General features: G+C 43.8%; 2 protein-coding genes across 3 annotated transcripts; one reads left to right on the top strand and one right to left on the bottom strand.

Moving 5' to 3' along the window:
- Positions 1–1,840: 1,840 nt before the first annotated feature.
- haus4 (HAUS augmin-like complex, subunit 4) lies at positions 1,841–9,397 on the bottom strand. Of its 2 annotated transcripts, XM_084158973.1 has the most exons (10): positions 9,352–9,374; positions 9,002–9,115; positions 8,540–8,679; positions 8,061–8,192; positions 7,598–7,738; positions 7,155–7,251; positions 5,240–5,385; positions 5,026–5,156; positions 4,823–4,891; positions 1,841–2,665 (listed from the first exon to the last, which is right to left on the bottom strand). In XM_084158973.1, the coding sequence occupies exons 2-10, from the start codon at positions 9,069–9,071 to the stop codon at positions 2,482–2,484; spliced, it is 1,110 nt and encodes a 369-aa protein (XP_084015099.1). In that variant the 5' UTR covers positions 9,072–9,115; positions 9,352–9,374; the 3' UTR covers positions 1,841–2,481. The 2 variants fall into 2 exon arrangements, with proteins under 2 accessions (XP_084015099.1, XP_084015098.1); XM_084158972.1 differs by having other exon boundaries at positions 9,002–9,397.
- Positions 9,398–11,095: 1,698 nt separating this feature from the next.
- Positions 11,096–15,165, top strand: LOC311128454 (endoplasmic reticulum chaperone BiP). Its single transcript, XM_084160607.1, has 8 exons — positions 11,096–11,259; positions 11,849–11,999; positions 12,148–12,379; positions 12,523–12,773; positions 12,904–13,294; positions 13,439–13,676; positions 13,863–14,030; positions 14,143–15,165. Exons 2-8 carry the CDS (start codon positions 11,884–11,886, stop codon positions 14,712–14,714), a joined length of 1,968 nt encoding a protein of 655 aa, XP_084016733.1. The 5' UTR covers positions 11,096–11,259; positions 11,849–11,883; the 3' UTR covers positions 14,715–15,165.
- The last annotated feature ends 1,709 nt before the right edge of the window (positions 15,166–16,874 follow it).

Genomic DNA, 16,874 nt, shown 5'->3' with positions numbered 1-16,874 from the left:
GACTAGGGATAGATTCTTCAGGATAAGAAATTCCCTCAAGATTGTCAATGACCTGGCTGTAACAGAGGAAACAAAGAAGGCAGATATTCTTTGGAAAGTCAGGCCAATACTCGATCGTGTGCGCCAAGGCTGTCTCAGCCTTGCAAAGCCAGAAAGGGTCTGCATTGATGAGCAAATCATCCCATTCACAGGCCGTTGTCCAGTCAGGCAATATGTTCCCGGCAAGCCAAACCCTACTGGCCTAAAGGTCTTTGTCCTTGCATCCCCAAATGGTCTGATGCTTGATTTTGAAGTCTACCAAGGGAAGAATACCTTTACAGTCCAAAGGTTAGGAGTTGGAGCTGCAGCAGTTCTACGCATGGTTGAATCTGTTCCAACAGGAAGCCACATATTCTTTGACAGGTACTTCACAACCATAGATCTATTGGATGCATTGCTGGCAAAGGGCCTTCCTGCAACTGGAACTATAATGAAGAACCGTGTCCCAAAGCTGTGCCAGCTGCCAGTAGACAAACAGTTGAAAAAAGAGGGGAGAGGAACATCAGTGTCAGTGGCCAGAAAGAGTCCTGAGCTGGCCATCACAAAATGGTTCGACAACAAACCAGTGCTCATGGCATCCACTGTACATGGGAAAGACCCAGAAGACATCTGTACCAGATGGTCCCAGAAAGAAAAGCACCTGGTCCAGGTTAAAAGACCAGCAGTAATTAAGCAGTATAATGATAACATGGGTGGCGTAGATCTTTGTGATCGCATGCTTAGCTTCTATCGTATGTCAAGCAGGACCAAGAAGTGGACATCGCGCGTGATCAGTCACTTCTTTGATGTTGCCATCACCAACTCCTGGATACAATACAGTCTGACAGCAAAGCTCTGCACAGACCATCCAAGAACACACATCAGTACCTGGACTTCAAACTACTCCTAGCTGAGGAGCTGTTGGAGAGTCCGGAACTGGAAAACAGCTGTGAAGAGAGTGAGGATGAGTATGAGCCACCATCTAAAATGAGGATCCCACAACCAGAGCCATCTGTGCGCAGACTAGGAGCCATGCACATGCCTGAGATGATGGATACCAAGCATGCAGAAAGATGCAGAAATAAGGGCTGCAAGAGCAAGACGTACATGAGATGTACCAAATGCAAGATGTTCCTCTGCATTACCAAAAAGAGAAATTGCTTCCAGGACTTTCACCACTAACAAAGAAAATACTAAGAACAAAATGAAGAGTGAAGGAAAAAGCTAGATTGGATTCAGTTTGACAGAAGGAAAAAATCCAAAATAAATCTGTTACACATTAGTTATATGTTCATTGTTCAAATAACACTGAAAGGATTCAAGGGGACCAATCAAAGGATATGGACATAAAAGTGTTAAGCTTTAATAGTAAAGCTATCCTTGCGAAATGTAAGGAAAAGGATTCAAGAATGATTAATGTGTATTGTATAATCAAAATGTCTGTATTCTTGGATAATAATCAATCTACAGGCCAAAATGTATGTATTCTTAGTTCATAAAAACTCTGTAATCTGTAAGAACTCTGTAAAAATTTGTATCTACCAAATGTGTCTCTTTTCGTACTCAAATGATCCTGTTGTCCACTACAGTGGACATGCTGTAAAATAAAAAATAAAAATAAAAATGTGGAAATTGTAGGATGCTTTTTTTTAACCCTAAACAGTTATTGAATCACAAAAAATATGATTAGGAAAAACAATATTTTCCTTGGTTCTCAGGAGGATATAGTGGCTAAATCTAGGAAAGCCAAAGTTCCAAAAGCTGGGCCTAAAATAGTGTATAAGAGATCGTACAAAAGATTTTGCTGTGACTCTTATGTGGATGATGTTAAAAATATTTTATGGTCTGATGTGATTAATAACGAGCATCCAGATGCTGCACTTGAAGAATTTATGAGATTGCTTCCTCCAATTATTGATAAACATGCACCTGTTAAGAAACTGACTGTTAGAACTGTGAAGGCTCCATGGATTGATGAGGAATTGAAAAATGGTATGGTTGAAAGAGATGGGGCAAAAGGAGTGGCTAATAAGTCTGGCTGCACAGCTGACTGGCTGACTTACTGCAGATTGAGAAATGATGTGGCTACACTCAACAAAAAGAAGAAACTATGAAGCCTAGATCAATGATATAAAGAATGATGGAAAAAAAAACCTGAGTACTTTAAATGAAATGATGGGCAGAAAGACCAATTCATCTCCATCTTTCATCAAAGTGGGCAAATTTAGGCAAGAAATGCCAACAATTACATGAAAATGTAGGATTCTGAATGTACTGTTATGTCATATCAGGGTGGGATTATTACAATGAACAACAATCAAGACAACACCGGCTAATCATACATTTTATATACACTGGAATTAGCTAGTCAACAAAAGTGTTAAGAGAATTCGCTTGAAAACATCTGGACAAGACTCTTCACTGTGTTTTTCTAAAACAGAACAGTCTGACATCAATTCCAAGTTAGTCCGTGTGCTGAGAGAATTCCTTCAGAGCCCAAGTCTTGGTGTCAATCTCCTGACGCAGTCTGGAATATTCCTCGGCTAGAGCCTCAAATTCCTTGCCAAATATCTCAAAGGACGACAGTTTGCACTCCACAGACTGCTTCTCTAACTGGGAGGCGTTCAGCTGTATTTCTAGCTTCTCCCTGCAATGAAGACAAACAAGAACAAGTATTGAGTGCGAGAGGCAGGTGTAACTACACTGAACAAAAATATAAAACGCAACAATTTCAAAGATTTACAGTTCATACAAGGAAATCAGTCAATTGAAATAAATTAATTTAGGCCCCAATCTATGGATTTCACGTGACTGGGAATACAGTTGTTGGTCACAGATACCTTTAAAAAAAGTTTGGGCGTGGATCAGAAAATCAGTCAATATCTGGTATGACCACCATTTGCCTCATGCAGCGCAACACATCTCCTTCGCATAGAGTTGATCAGGCTGTCGATTGTTGCCTTTGAAATGTTGTCTCACCCCTCTTCAATGGTTGTGTGAAGTTGCTGGATATTGGCGGGAACTCGAACACACTGTCGTACACATCCATCTAAAGCATCCCAAACATTCTGAATGGGTGACATGTCTGGTGAGTATGCAGGCCATGAAAGAACTGGGACATTTTCAGCTTCCAGGAACTATGTACAGATCCTTGCGACATGGGGCAGTGCATTATCATGCTGAAACATGAGGTGATGGCGGCAGATGAATGGCACGACAATGGGCCTCAGGATCTCGTCACGGTCTCTCTGTGCATTCAAATTGCCGTAGATAAAATGCAATTGTGTTTGTTGTCTGTAGCTTATGCCTGCCCATACGATAACCCCACCGCCACCATGGGGCACTCTGTTCACAACATTGACATTAGCAAACCACTCACCCACACAACGCCATACACACTGGCTGCCATCTGCCCAGTACAGTTGAAAACGGGATTCATCCGTGAATAGCACACTTCTCCAGCATGCCAGTGGTCATCGAAGGTAAGCATTTGTCTGTCCACTGAAGTCGGTTACGGCGCCGAACTGCAGTCAGGTCAAGACCCTGGTGAGGACGACGAGCATGCGGATGAGCTTCCCTGAGACGGTTTCTGACAGTTTGTGCAGAAATTCTTGGTTATGTAAACCTACAGTTTCATCAGCTGTCCGGGTGGATGGTCTCAGACGATCCCGCAGGTGAAGAAGCCGGATGTGGAGGTCCTGGGCTGGCATGGTTACACGTGGTCTGCGGTCGTGAAGCTGGTTGGACATACTGCCAAATTCTCTAAAACTACGTTGGAGGCGGCTTCTGGTTGAGAAATGAACATTAAATTATCTGGCAACAGCTCTGGTGGACATTCCTGCAGTGAACATGCCAATTGCACGCGCCCTCAAAACTTGAGACATCTGTGGCATTGTGTTGTGTGACAAAACTGCACATTTTAGAGTGGCCTTTCATTGTCCCCAGCACAAGGTGCACCTGTATAATGATCATGCTGTTTAATAAGCATCTTGATATGCCACACTTGTCAGGTGGATGGATTATCTTGGCAAAGGAGAAATGCTCACTAACGGGCTAACAAGCTTTTTGAGTATGGAACATTCATAGGATATTTTATTTCAACTCATTAAACATGGGACCTGCGTTTGTATTTTGTTCAGTATATATGGCCATGCTAGAATGGACAGAAGTATGGCACTTTCTTAACACAAATTTGATTGATTCTATTGAGAACTAATAGCATATATATGTTTATCAGTTCTGATTAGGCTTATATTTCCACTTGATCTGTTCAAGCATGGCCATCTAAAGACTAGCTGAAAATAGCTGTGAAAAACAACATAAGTGACTGATAAGAGTAGGGGGTTATACTACAAAGAAAGATCAATGAATTAGCCGGTTAACTTTATAATATAATAATAATAATAATATAATATATAATATGCCATTTAGCAGACGCATACATTTTTACGTATGGGTGGTCCCGGGGATCGAACCCACTACCCTGGCGTTACAAGCGCCATACTCTACCAATTGAGCTACAATTGATAAACAACCAGAAATAATCATTGATTTTATGGTTAATTAAGAACGCTAAACCAAGATATGTGTTTTTGGTGGTTGAGCCAGTTAACCTTGAAAGGGCCATGGTCTATCTTTCTAAAATATAAACAATTATTTCAGAATATTAAGGCAAGTTAGCTAGCTAACTCCTTGATCCTACTTTGTAGTATACCCCTCTGGTGTTGAGATCCCCCCCCCCCCCCCAGTGGTTGATATGGTAATGACGTCTTGAGTTGATGGGCAGCTAAAGCATTTGACTCACCTTATTTTTTTATGGGCAGATATTGTGTCTGCTGTGTAGGTATCCAGCTGAATTTCCAACATCTCAGCTCTGTTGTGAAAAGACATAGTTAAGGAGACGTAAAATAGTCACGAAAACTGAACATTACTGATTCCTAACACAGTGAATTGCATTTGAAGGATCCCAGTGTACAGTAGGTGTGAACACAGGGGGGACTATCGCACCTGATCTTCTGCATTATGATCTCACATTTGGCCTCAAAGTACTCAATCTTTTTCCTGTCCAGCTCTTTCTGGGCTTTCAGCCTGTGGTCCAGGATCAGGGACTGGAGAATCTGGATGCACCCTAACAGCTCCTGGAGAGAGAACACGTCGATCGTGAGTGAAGATCGCAACATGTTAGAGTAATACATCAAACCATGTGGTGCGAGTCTCTTACAGAGAGGTAGCAGTGAGTCTGCCTTTGCAGCAGGGCGGCACTCTCACGGCTCTTCTCCTTCAGACTCTCTGCTCTTTTCCTTTCGCTCTCCAGGAGGCCAGACAAGCGAGACAGCTTCATGTTCTTCAGCCCTTCACTTTCGTTCTCTGCCCAAGAATGAAAGGAGTGGTATGTTTCACCATTCACACACATACAGGTGAGCTGCTATGCCATAAAGCCAAATACTGCCACATTATGCCATAAAGCTAAATAAATACTACCACATTTGCTGACTGTCAGTGTCCATTACATAGTAAGACACACACAGTCAGAAGTAAGATCCTATATACACTGCTCAAAAAAATAAAGGGAACACTTAAACAACACAATGTAACTCCAAGTCAATCACACTTCTGTGAAATCAAACTGTCCACTTAGGAAGCAACACTGATTGACAATACATGTCACATGCTGTTGTGCAAATGGAATAGACAACAGGTGGAAATTATAGGCAATTAGCAAGACACCCCCAATAAAGGACTGGTTTTGCAGGTGGTGACCACAGACCACTTCTCAGTTCCTATGCTTCCTGGCTGATGTTTTGGTCACTTTTGAATGCTGCCGGTGCTTTCACTCTAGTGGTAGCATGAGACGGAGTCTACAACCCACACAAGTGGCTCAGGTAGTGCAGCTCATCCAGGATGGCACATCAATGCGAGCTGTGGCAAGAAGGTTTGCTGTGTCGGTCAGCGTAGTGTCCAGAGCATGGAGGCGCTACCAGGAGACATGCCAGTACATCAGGAGACGTGGAGGAGGCCGTAGGAGGGCAACAACCCAGCAGCAGGACTGCTACCTCCGCCTTTGTGCAAGGAGGAGCAGGAGGAGCACTGCCAGAGCCCTGCAAAATGACCTCCAGCAGGCCACAAATGTGCATGTGTCTGCGCAAACGGTCAGAAACAGACTCCATGAGGGTGGTATGAGGGCCCGACGTCCACAGGTGGGGGTTGTGCTTACAGCCCAACACCGTGCAGGACGTTTGGCATTTGCCAGAGAACACCAAGATTGGCAAATTCGCCACTGGCGCCCTGTGCTCTTCACAGATGAAAGCAGGTTCACACTGAGCACATGTGACAGACGTGACAGAGTCTGGAGACGCCGTGGAGAACGTTCTGCTGCCTGCAACATCCTCCAGCATGACCGGTTTGGCGGTGGGTCAGTCATGGTGTGGGGTGGCATTTCTTTGGGGGGCCACCATGTGCTTGCCAGAGGTAGCCTGACTGCCATTAGGTACCGAGATGAGATCCTCAGACCCCTTGTGAGACCATATGCTGGTGCGGTTGACCCTGGGTTCCTCCTAATGCAAGACAATGCTAGACCTCATGTGGCTGGAGTGTGTCAGCAGTTCCTGCAAGAGGAAGGCATTGATGCTATGGACTGGCCCGCCCGTTCCCCAGACCTGAATCCAATTGAGCACATCTGGGACATCATGTCTCGCTCCATCCACCAACGCCACGTTGCACCACAGACTGTCCAGGAGTTGGCGGATGCTTTAGTCCAGGTCTGGGAGGAGATCTCTCAGGAGACCATCCGCCACCTCATCAGGAGCATGCCCAGGCGTTGTAGGGAGGTCATACAGGCACGTGGAGGCCACACACACTACTGAGCCTCATTTTGACTTGTTTTAAGGACATTACATCAAAGTTGGATCAGCCTGTAGTGTGGTTTTCCACTTTAATTTTGAGGGTGACTCCAAATCCAATATTTTTTGTGTGATTTTGTTGTCAGCACATTTAACTATGTAAAGAAAAAAGTATTTAATAAGATTATTTTATTCATTCAGATCTAGGATGTGTTATTTTAGTGTTCCCTTTATTTTTTTGAGCAGTGTATATAAGCTACATATCTACGTTTTGGTAAAAATCTGGTGTCTCTTTACCCCATTCAGGCTGATAGTAGGAGAGGATGATGAAACATTTCTTCTTTAGATGCTTTTCTAGTTCTCTAGGCAGTCGCTGTTTCATTTTCCACACATCCTGTTTAGAGAAACATGAATAAGTCCAAGAAAATAGTTCATAAAACATATTTAGTCTGTGAGTGGGAGCAGTTACCAGAGATGTAGAGAAGCAGCATGTGTGTGATAGTGTACCTAAATAGGAAAAGCACTAGCTCTCTCTGCTCTAGCCATTAACTGTCCCTCTCCATCTTCGGAGGATGCAGCTTTCAAAGACTTGGCCTCTATAGGTTGACCTTTCATGATATATTGCTTGTTTGTTGCTTGCTCTTGAAGCGCTTTGAGATTCTATGAAAGAGCTATAAAAAATATAATAAATAATTATTAATAGAGTTTAAGTATCAGCCTCACGGACAAAGAGTACCTACCTGCTCTTGTGGCATCAGCTCGAGCACCTGTTGGGCACTCAGTCCTAGAACAGGGGGTTGGTCTTGGCTGGTGGTGGCACTAGGGTCCAGCTGCCTGACACACTGGGCCACCACCAGACACTGCTCCACAGTCTTATAGAACTACCAGGGGAAAACCAGAATTAGGTTTATTCTAAGATTATACAGTACCTTGAAGGATCAATTTCAACAAAAGTAACATTTCGGAAATCAAATTCACACTGGGTGTTTAAACTACATAAATAATGAACTACTTAGTTATATCTACACCTACAGTATATATATATATATAATTTTGCATTAATGGGTTTAAGCTAAAGAAGGGATCATACTACTACAGTAAGTGTACTGTGTGCTGCTCTGCAAGACACGCAACAAGAACAGAGCAGACTAGAGTTCTGTATAGTAGAGTCCATTGAGCAATGAGTATTGTTCTGTATTGTACCGTGTCATCCTCTGGGGCTACAGTGGAGTGATGCTTTCTGACACAGTTCTCCTGGATCATCTCCTGCAGTAGCCTGTACATGCTCTCTGAGCGCAGCCAGCTAAGCCTCTGTGTCTGCAGGTCCCTCTCAGCCTGGATTTAAACAACATAATCTCAGCCATTTAAAGCCATTCACATAACATGCACCCTCACACAGAGTAGTCCTAAGTCTAAAACATGGTCTTAAATAGAAACAACGACTCCGTGGCAGCTCAAATGACAACAGCTCCAGTACAGTGTAATAACACAACAGTCTAATTTCTCACAGTAGTAGAACTGCAATTGTATTATTATGAGAGGGACAATTTAATACTCTTAGATGTACCAGCATGTTTAAATGTGAGCCTGAGCCAAGCACTTGTTTAATTCTTACAATATGTCTTGAGATACTAAGGTTTGGAGCACTTATTGATGATAAGTTGTGTGTCTGTGTGTTGTACCTTCTCCAGCTCTCTCTTCATTGTGACAGTAAGGCCAGTGAGGTCCACATGCTGTGACAGCGTTGCCAGGAGTTTGCAGAATAGAGGATTCTGGGTCAGGTCTTCTTCTGTCAGCTGACACAGTGGGAATGAGGCAAGGACTGAAATACAAAGTTGTTACTGGTTACAGGTGAAAACATTCATAATGATTATGGTTTGATACCTCCAGGACGACACTACCAGACTTCTCAAAAATTACCTAAACAAAAAGTATTGACTCGACAGCTAGAAAGTGGGCAATAGACACTGTCGTGTGTTAATTTAGTTACTAACAATGATGTGGACATCAGAAATAACATAACACATAGCTATGCCACTTTACATTTACATTTTAGTCATTTAGCAGGCGCTCTTATCCAGAGCGACTTACAGTTAGTGAGTGCTTTCAATTTGTTATTGCAGTCTGATTGAAAGATGGAATACCTTGTTGATGCAAGTCGTCTCCTTTTCCCAGTGATGGAACACTGGCAGAATCATCATGCGTGGACATCATCACTTGACCAAAGACCCCTCCTCACCTGACATACAAAGACGCTCCTGGACAAACGTAACACGCTACCGTTATCAAAAGTACACAAAACTAGCCTAGCAAGCCCTAGCTAGCTAACTTAGCTAGCTGTCTTATGTTGATAACGTTAGCTAGACGTAATCTGTTTCATTGCAACACAACAGAAGATAGCTACTGTTAATCAGATTGTAACGGTTGTTTACACAAGGTGTATCACAACATATTGACAAAACAAACCAAAATCGTTAGCCAACAAACAACTGACTGAGCTAAGCTAGCGACTTCCTTCTCCAGCTCCCGCGCGTCTGTGCAAACAGTCATCTGATTGGGTAAAACCGGAAGGCAAATCATTACAGCAGCCCACGGTTTTTATAATACATCAGTGCAGCCAACCCACCTCTGGTTACGTTCATATATACCTCACTGGTTACATCTTCTTTCCAGAACAGATACAGAAACATGGCACATTGTTAAATCTCAAATCACATGTGGATTAGTTTGGCTCATTCAGTTATCACCCATTATGTACTATATCACCCATGAACTTCATGAAGTGATAGCTCTAAAGCCGGCAGATAGCGATATTGAGTCGTTTCATCTCTCCGGCAGATGACGATATTGAGTCGTTTCATATTCGACTCATTATCGCCATCTGCTGGCCTTTGGGCTACTGAGGTGATACATTTGTACCAGCAATTTTAGTTCTGTCACTGAGCTGGCCTGACACTAGCCTACTCCTTGACCTATTGAAGCTGTTGGTTGGAAGAATCCAGTGACAATATAACAATAATAGCAACACATTTTACAGTACCATATTTGATCATCATAAACATAAGCACATAACAAAATAATTCATTACATTTACATTTACAACATTTAGCAGAAGCTCTTATCCAGAGCGACTTACAAATTGGTGCATTCAATTTATGATAGCCAGTGGGACAACCACTTTTTTTCTTCTTTTTTTTTGATGGGGGGGTTAGAAGGATTACTTTATACTATTCTAGGTATTCCTTAAAGAGGTAGGGTTTCAAGTGTCTCTGGAAGGTGTGTGCATTGATGTTGCAGACAAACAGACAGAAAGCAAAATATTTATTTTCACAACAGCAAATATACTGGTAGGCATAATTCAGATTATTTCTCATGCAAAAACTATTGCAACATATGGAATTAGGAGCTATCTTTAAAACATTGTGGCCACTCATTCATATCCCCATGCTTTTGCATTTTAGCTGGTGTAATTAATGTATAATGATGTAACACCTGATGTAACAATAACAATAACTTTCCAGGATTGATATAACCATTCTCACAAGAGCATACATCTACTTCAGATTATGTCTCATGTCATGCATAAATAATTGCAACATATTATGGAGTTAGGGGCTATGAGTAAAGCCTTGCTATTGTGGTAATTCCAGTCCACACACTTGCAATTAAGCTGATGTAACTAATGTACAATTTACCTGATGTAACAACTAACTTTGATTACCTTAGGCGTACTCCTTTATACCGTCTATGGCTTACTTACTGACTTTTTTTTTTTACACAGCTACAGCCAGATCATGTGGCTTTTGCTCAGATTGGTTAGTCACCACTTGCTTTGTAATAACATGGTAATTATCATGTATTACCACCGCTTTACCGTAATGTTTTACCGTTCACAATGTGGCACTAGTTTCAGTTCACTACTTCCCCTACACATGTATTAGGCTTGGGCCTACTGTATTATAGTAGAAACTAGATTACAGTGGTCCTGAACTTGGAAAATGCCCCCCAAAAGACAGACATTTCAATGCACCAACTACATTTCAATCTACGACATCTGCATTCACAATAATTGGGGTTTGACACATTGACAGGTAGCCTATCAGCATCGTATAGTAAAGCAAGAATCATGACGTTTACTTGGCCAAATTTGTGCAAATCAGCAGCGGCCAGCATGTTTGGTGCTGCCAATGAACGCCTTCCAACGAACTGCTGTCTGACCAATGAGAAGCCTCCACGATGGGGTAGAAGTGACGGTTTATAAACAGAGAGCGCCTTTCATTTAACGTCATTTTTCCGATTCACAATCATAAAATAGACGTATTTGAAGAACACAATCTGTGAAGCAAATACATTCTATTGAGATAGACCCCAAAAGAAGACTCCATCAAGTTTCTTTGTAAAGGTATGTGAATTAAACTTTATATGCTAAGAATGAAGATTCTCTTTTATATTAGAACGTCAGAGGGAGCCTGTTTTGGGGCCACTTTCCTGGTGGCTAGCTAACGTTAGCTAGTTAATAAGCAGGCTATCCAGAAATTAAATGTGGGGGGGAGTTATCTTACTTATAGCTAAACCATAGAGATTATTTTTACTACAATTACAATTACATTTACTGTTCAATATGTAACGTTATCTGTCTGTCGTCAACTAGTATGGTTGAAAATGGTTAACCAGCTAGCTAGTTAACGTTAGCTGTGCACGCCTTTGAAACCGGTGTCTCAAATTGATTATGGAACAACTAACTTCACCTTTTTGGTAATTCGATTTAGTGATTTAGCCGTTTTTATGTTTATTCATTTGGGCTAATTATAGGTAGTCTTGTGCTCCACCCAGTAGTGTTAGCATATGGGCTACCTTCAGTCTGTCCTAGGCGTCTTCGACATCTAACCAGGGTGCCAAATGGACTGATTCCGTTAGCTATATAAGAATGACAGGCCTACACCGTGTACTAAGTAATAATATTAATGGTGTCTTTACTTTTTATTTCACAGAACTTCAAGGTGAGTTGCGTGAACACAGAATAGAGATGAGGTTTCTGTGCGTAGTTCTGCTGGTCGCCGGCAGCGTGTTTGCCGATGACGACGACAAGAAGGAAAGCGTTGGGACAGTGGTTGGAATCGACTTGGGGACTACCTATTCCTGGTAAGCATTCATTTAGTAATGAATGGCGAATTAATCTTTAGTCTCATATGCTCAATAATTTGGCTAAATGAATAGCATATCATGTCTTAAAGTGATGTGGTTGATACTTTCCATGCTTAACGCTCATCCATACGCTTATCCTTTCCAGTGTTGGTGTGTTCAAGAATGGCCGTGTTGAGATCATTGCAAACGACCAGGGAAACCGCATCACCCCATCGTATGTGGCCTTCACCGCTGAGGGGGAGCGTCTGATCGGTGACGCCGCCAAGAACCAGCTCACCTCCAACCCGGAGAACACAGTCTTTGATGCCAAGAGACTGATTGGCCGAGCCTGGACTGATTCCGCTGTGCAGCATGACATCAAGTACTTCCCCTTCAAGGTGAGCCCGTACACACTCCTGCCTGATAGCCTGAACACTGTCACTATGCAAATCAATTAGTACTTATTCAGCATATAACTATGCTGAAGTGGTTCTGAAATTGTTTTTAGAGATGTTTAATAATAGCTACTTTAATCCACTAGGTTATCGAGAAGAAGAGCAAGCCCCATATTCAGGTGGACATTGGTGGTGGTCAGCTCAAGACCTTTGCTCCAGAGGAGATCTCTGCCATGGTTCTCACCAAGATGAAGGAAACCGCTGAGGCTTACCTGGGAAAGAAGGTCACACATGCTGTGGTCACTGTACCCGCCTACTTCAATGATGCCCAGCGCCAGGCCACCAAGGATGCTGGAGTCATCGCCGGCCTGAACGTCATGAGGATCATCAACGAGCCGTAAGTGTATCATCTTCACAATGAAGGAACTGAACTAACATTAGACTGACTAGACCAATATTGATTTAAATCACAGAAAATATTTGCCAAGACCATGCTGGTAACATCTGTTCCACTCTCTGTATGCCAGAACCGCAGCGGCCATCGCCTACGGCCTGGACAAGAAGGACGGTGAGAAGAACATCCTGGTGTTCGACCTGGGCGGCGGTACCTTCGACGTGTCCCTCCTGACCATCGACAATGGTGTGTTTGAAGTGGTGGCCACCAATGGAGACACCCACCTGGGAGGAGAGGACTTTGACCAGCGTGTCATGGAGCACTTCATCAAGCTGTACAAGAAGAAGACCGGCAAGGACGTGCGCAAGGATAACCGTGCCGTACAGAAGCTGCGTCGTGAGGTGGAGAAGGCCAAGAGAGGCCTGTCTGCCCAGCACCAGGCTCGCATCGAGATCGAGTCCTTCTTCGATGGAGAGGACTTCTCAGAGACCCTGACCCGTGCCAAGTTTGAGGAGCTCAACATGGTGAGTTAGTCCTCATAGTGACATCACGTACCACAGTCAGACCCTGCTGGCCCATTGACCTTGGAATATCCAACTCAAATTATCACATTCATGTTCCACTTAGTTGAACCTCATTCATTTGTAATTTTATAATTTGTCTTTCAGGACCTGTTCCGTTCCACCATGAAGCCTGTGCAGAAGGTGATGGAGGACTCTGACCTGAAGAAGACCGACATTGACGAGATCGTCCTGGTGGGCGGCTCCACTCGTATCCCCAAGGTCCAGCAGCTGGTGAAAGAGTTCTTCAACGGCAAGGAGCCCTCCAGGGGCATCAACCCTGACGAGGCTGTGGCCTACGGCGCTGCCGTGCAGGCTGGAGTGCTGTCTGGAGAGGAGGACACAGGTTGGTCTTGGTCAATGTGCTCACGCCATGCACTTCATACACTATGCTCAGTTCAGGCTGAGGTATCTTCACATTTCATGAATTATTTTTACATAAGGAAATGTAGGCTAGATGTGGGTCCAAATATGTATATCATAGCAGTTACATTTTCTATCACAACTAATGGTTTACTGTCTTGTCCATCAGGTGACCTCGTTCTTCTTGATGTGTGTCCCCTGACCCTGGGTATTGAGACTGTGGGAGGAGTCATGACCAAGCTGATCCCCAGAAACACTGTGGTGCCAACCAAGAAGTCCCAGATCTTCTCCACTGCCTCCGACAACCAGCCCACCGTCACCATCAAAGTTTACGAGGGTAAGCGCCTTTGATTCATCACTGCCCCTTGTAGCTGCATCCACAAATGATGCCGTGGCATTTTACACAACTTTGGATCTGGTTCTAATTTTCTACTTCCCTCTTCCTCCAGGTGAGCGTCCCCTGACCAAAGACAACCACCTGCTGGGAACCTTCGACCTGACTGGCATCCCCCCCGCACCCCGAGGTGTGCCCCAGATCGAGGTCACCTTCGAGATTGATGTCAACGGTATCCTGCGCGTCACAGCCGAGGACAAGGGAACGGGCAACAAGAACAAGATCACCATCACCAACGACCAGAACCGTCTGACGCCTGAGGACATCGAGCGCATGGTCAACGACGCCGAGCGCTTTGCCGACGAGGACAAGAAGTTGAAGGAGCGCATTGATTCCCGCAATGAGCTTGAAAGTTACGCCTACTCGCTCAAGAATCAGATCGGTGACAAGGAGAAGCTGGGTGGCAAGCTCTCTGCCGAGGACAAGGAAGCCATAGAGAAAGCAGTAGAGGAGAAGATTGAGTGGATGGAATCTCACCAAGACGCTGAGCTGGAGGACTTCCAGGCCAAGAAAAAGGAGCTGGAAGAGGTGGTGCAGCCCATCGTCAGCAAGCTTTACGGAAGTGCAGGCGGACCCCCTCCCGAGGGAGAGGCAGAGGCAGATCAGGATGAAAAGGACGAGTTGTAAGGCTGTCTGGACGGTCTCCACAGCCTACACTAGCAACTCTCTGGTTTCTGTTCTTCTATTGCCCCTCGCCTCTCTGGTAGTGGCACAGATGTACATATTGGACTCATTGGACTTAAATGGTGAGAGGAAAGGTGGGGTGTGAAACGCAACCATGATGAATCTGCTGGAAAGACTTCTGAATATTGTTTAGCAGTGTGAGAGATGTTCTCTTCGCTGTGTGGCGGAGGTATACTAGTCAGCCTGGATTTGAGGCTCGCTGCTGTTCTCAGGCAGTTTGAAAAGGGGTTCTCTAGGGGAAGGGGTTAGTGGGGTGGGGGGGCTAGACAGGCTGGGGGGGTTCTGGGTGACAGGGTAACTGACATGTTAACAGGTTATTTATTGAATCTGGTCGTTGTAGAAAAGCCTTTCTACTGTTAAGACATTGAAATAATAAATGTTTGATACAAATGTCTTTTGATTTGCCTCTGATATTCATCTGCACCAATTTACACATGACCACAAACCTGTAACTGGGCAGAAGGTAGCCTAGTGGTTGGAGCGTTGGGCCAGCAATCAAAAGGTCTCTAGTTTGAATAACTGAGCCGACAAGGTGAAAAGTCTGTGCCCCTGAGCAAGGCAGTTACATCTAATTGATAATGGCAGGTCCTGGGTGTGACCCCTCTGAGGGTGAGTGTGTTGGGATATGCAGAAACCACATTTCTAATTCGCACTTGTGTGGTTTTACACACTTGTACATGTGTGAAATAGGACATACGCACCCACCATATTTGTAACTGTCCATAACTAACGTTGGCTGTGTGCAGCAGGTGGCTGTCCATCGCCTCAGACCACAGAACATCTGTCATCTTCTGTTAATTCCCCCCCCCAAAAAATTAAAACGTTTTTTAGTGTATTTTTTTATTTAATTATTTATTGAATTGCCACCGCTCGTGGACACCCAGCAGGTGTTTACTGCTTAATTTTATATCCTAGCAACGCAACATGGTGATCTTGCGTCAAGTTATGAGTTGCAGGGCTTATAATAATAATAATATGCCATTTAGCAGACGCTTTTATCCAAAGCGACTTACAGTCGTGCGTGCATACATTTTTGTGGTCCCGGGGATCAAACCCACTACCTTAGCGTTACAAGCGCCGTGCTCTACCAGCTGAGCTACAGAGGACCACACGCCGTGCTCTACCAGCTACAGAGCTTCACACGTCTGCGCATTTTGCATAGCTACTTGCAGTTCTTCCGTCCGTACGTAGGGTATAACTAAGCTTTACTCCTAGCACTGAACCAACATCTGTGATCATGTCATTGGACGTGCAGCTTATGATTAGGGTTGGATGTTTAAAGAGCGACTGCCTTTTAAAAGCAACCAAAGCAACGAATCCCTATGAAAACTGCCTATGACATCGGAGTCAGTTATTCTAGTGTCAAAATTGACTACAGTGTAAATATAATGATTTGTCAAACAGTTTGGAACATCAGTGCGTAAATTGAGGTTGAGTTTTTATTTGAAGATGTACATTTGCCCACTAACATGGGGTGAACGCTCTATTCAATAGCATAGACAGTGAGACTGACCTGCCCGACTTTGTTTACGTAAGACAACACATCACACATTTTTTTGGAGAAATACTGCACCAAACACCTTTGGATGTAAAATTGTGCAACTAAAACATCCTCGGCAAAAATGTATTACAGATTTGAGTAAGTGAAATAGGCTTTCGCGTCTAAAACCTCATTAACCAAACGTGGAATTGACCAGGAAACACACCTCAAATACTCATCTCATTTTTCTAATGCAACAGAAAAACAAGTGCCAATCAGTGTGTTCAGTGGCTCTTTAGAAAAAGGTGGGAATGTTGAATGAAGGACTAAGTTAAGCAAAATCATTTATTTGCCATTCAATACTTACACAATATTTCAACATACACATAGCATTTCCCAGAGCAGTAGCTATCAAGGTCATGTTAGGACTGTTACAACACAGTCACTGTGTATGACCCTCTGAGTGTCCATCCCTCCAAACACAAAGGCCAGCTGTAGTGTCTCTGATGCTGAGGAGCTCTGGGCCTGGTCTCCCTCTCCACTGCTGCCCTCAGGCCTCACTCTCCAGGGAAGTACACACATGGAGTGGTCCAGTCTGTTGGGTGTCAGGTCCCCTTCAAACC

The sequence above is a fragment of the Coregonus lavaretus genome (assembly GCF_964263955.1).
Source record: "Coregonus lavaretus genome assembly, chromosome: 4".
Lineage (NCBI taxonomy): Eukaryota > Metazoa > Chordata > Actinopteri > Salmoniformes > Salmonidae > Coregonus > Coregonus lavaretus.
The sequence above is the reverse complement of the archived record's forward strand: the minus strand, read 5'-3'. Positions and strand labels throughout refer to the sequence as shown.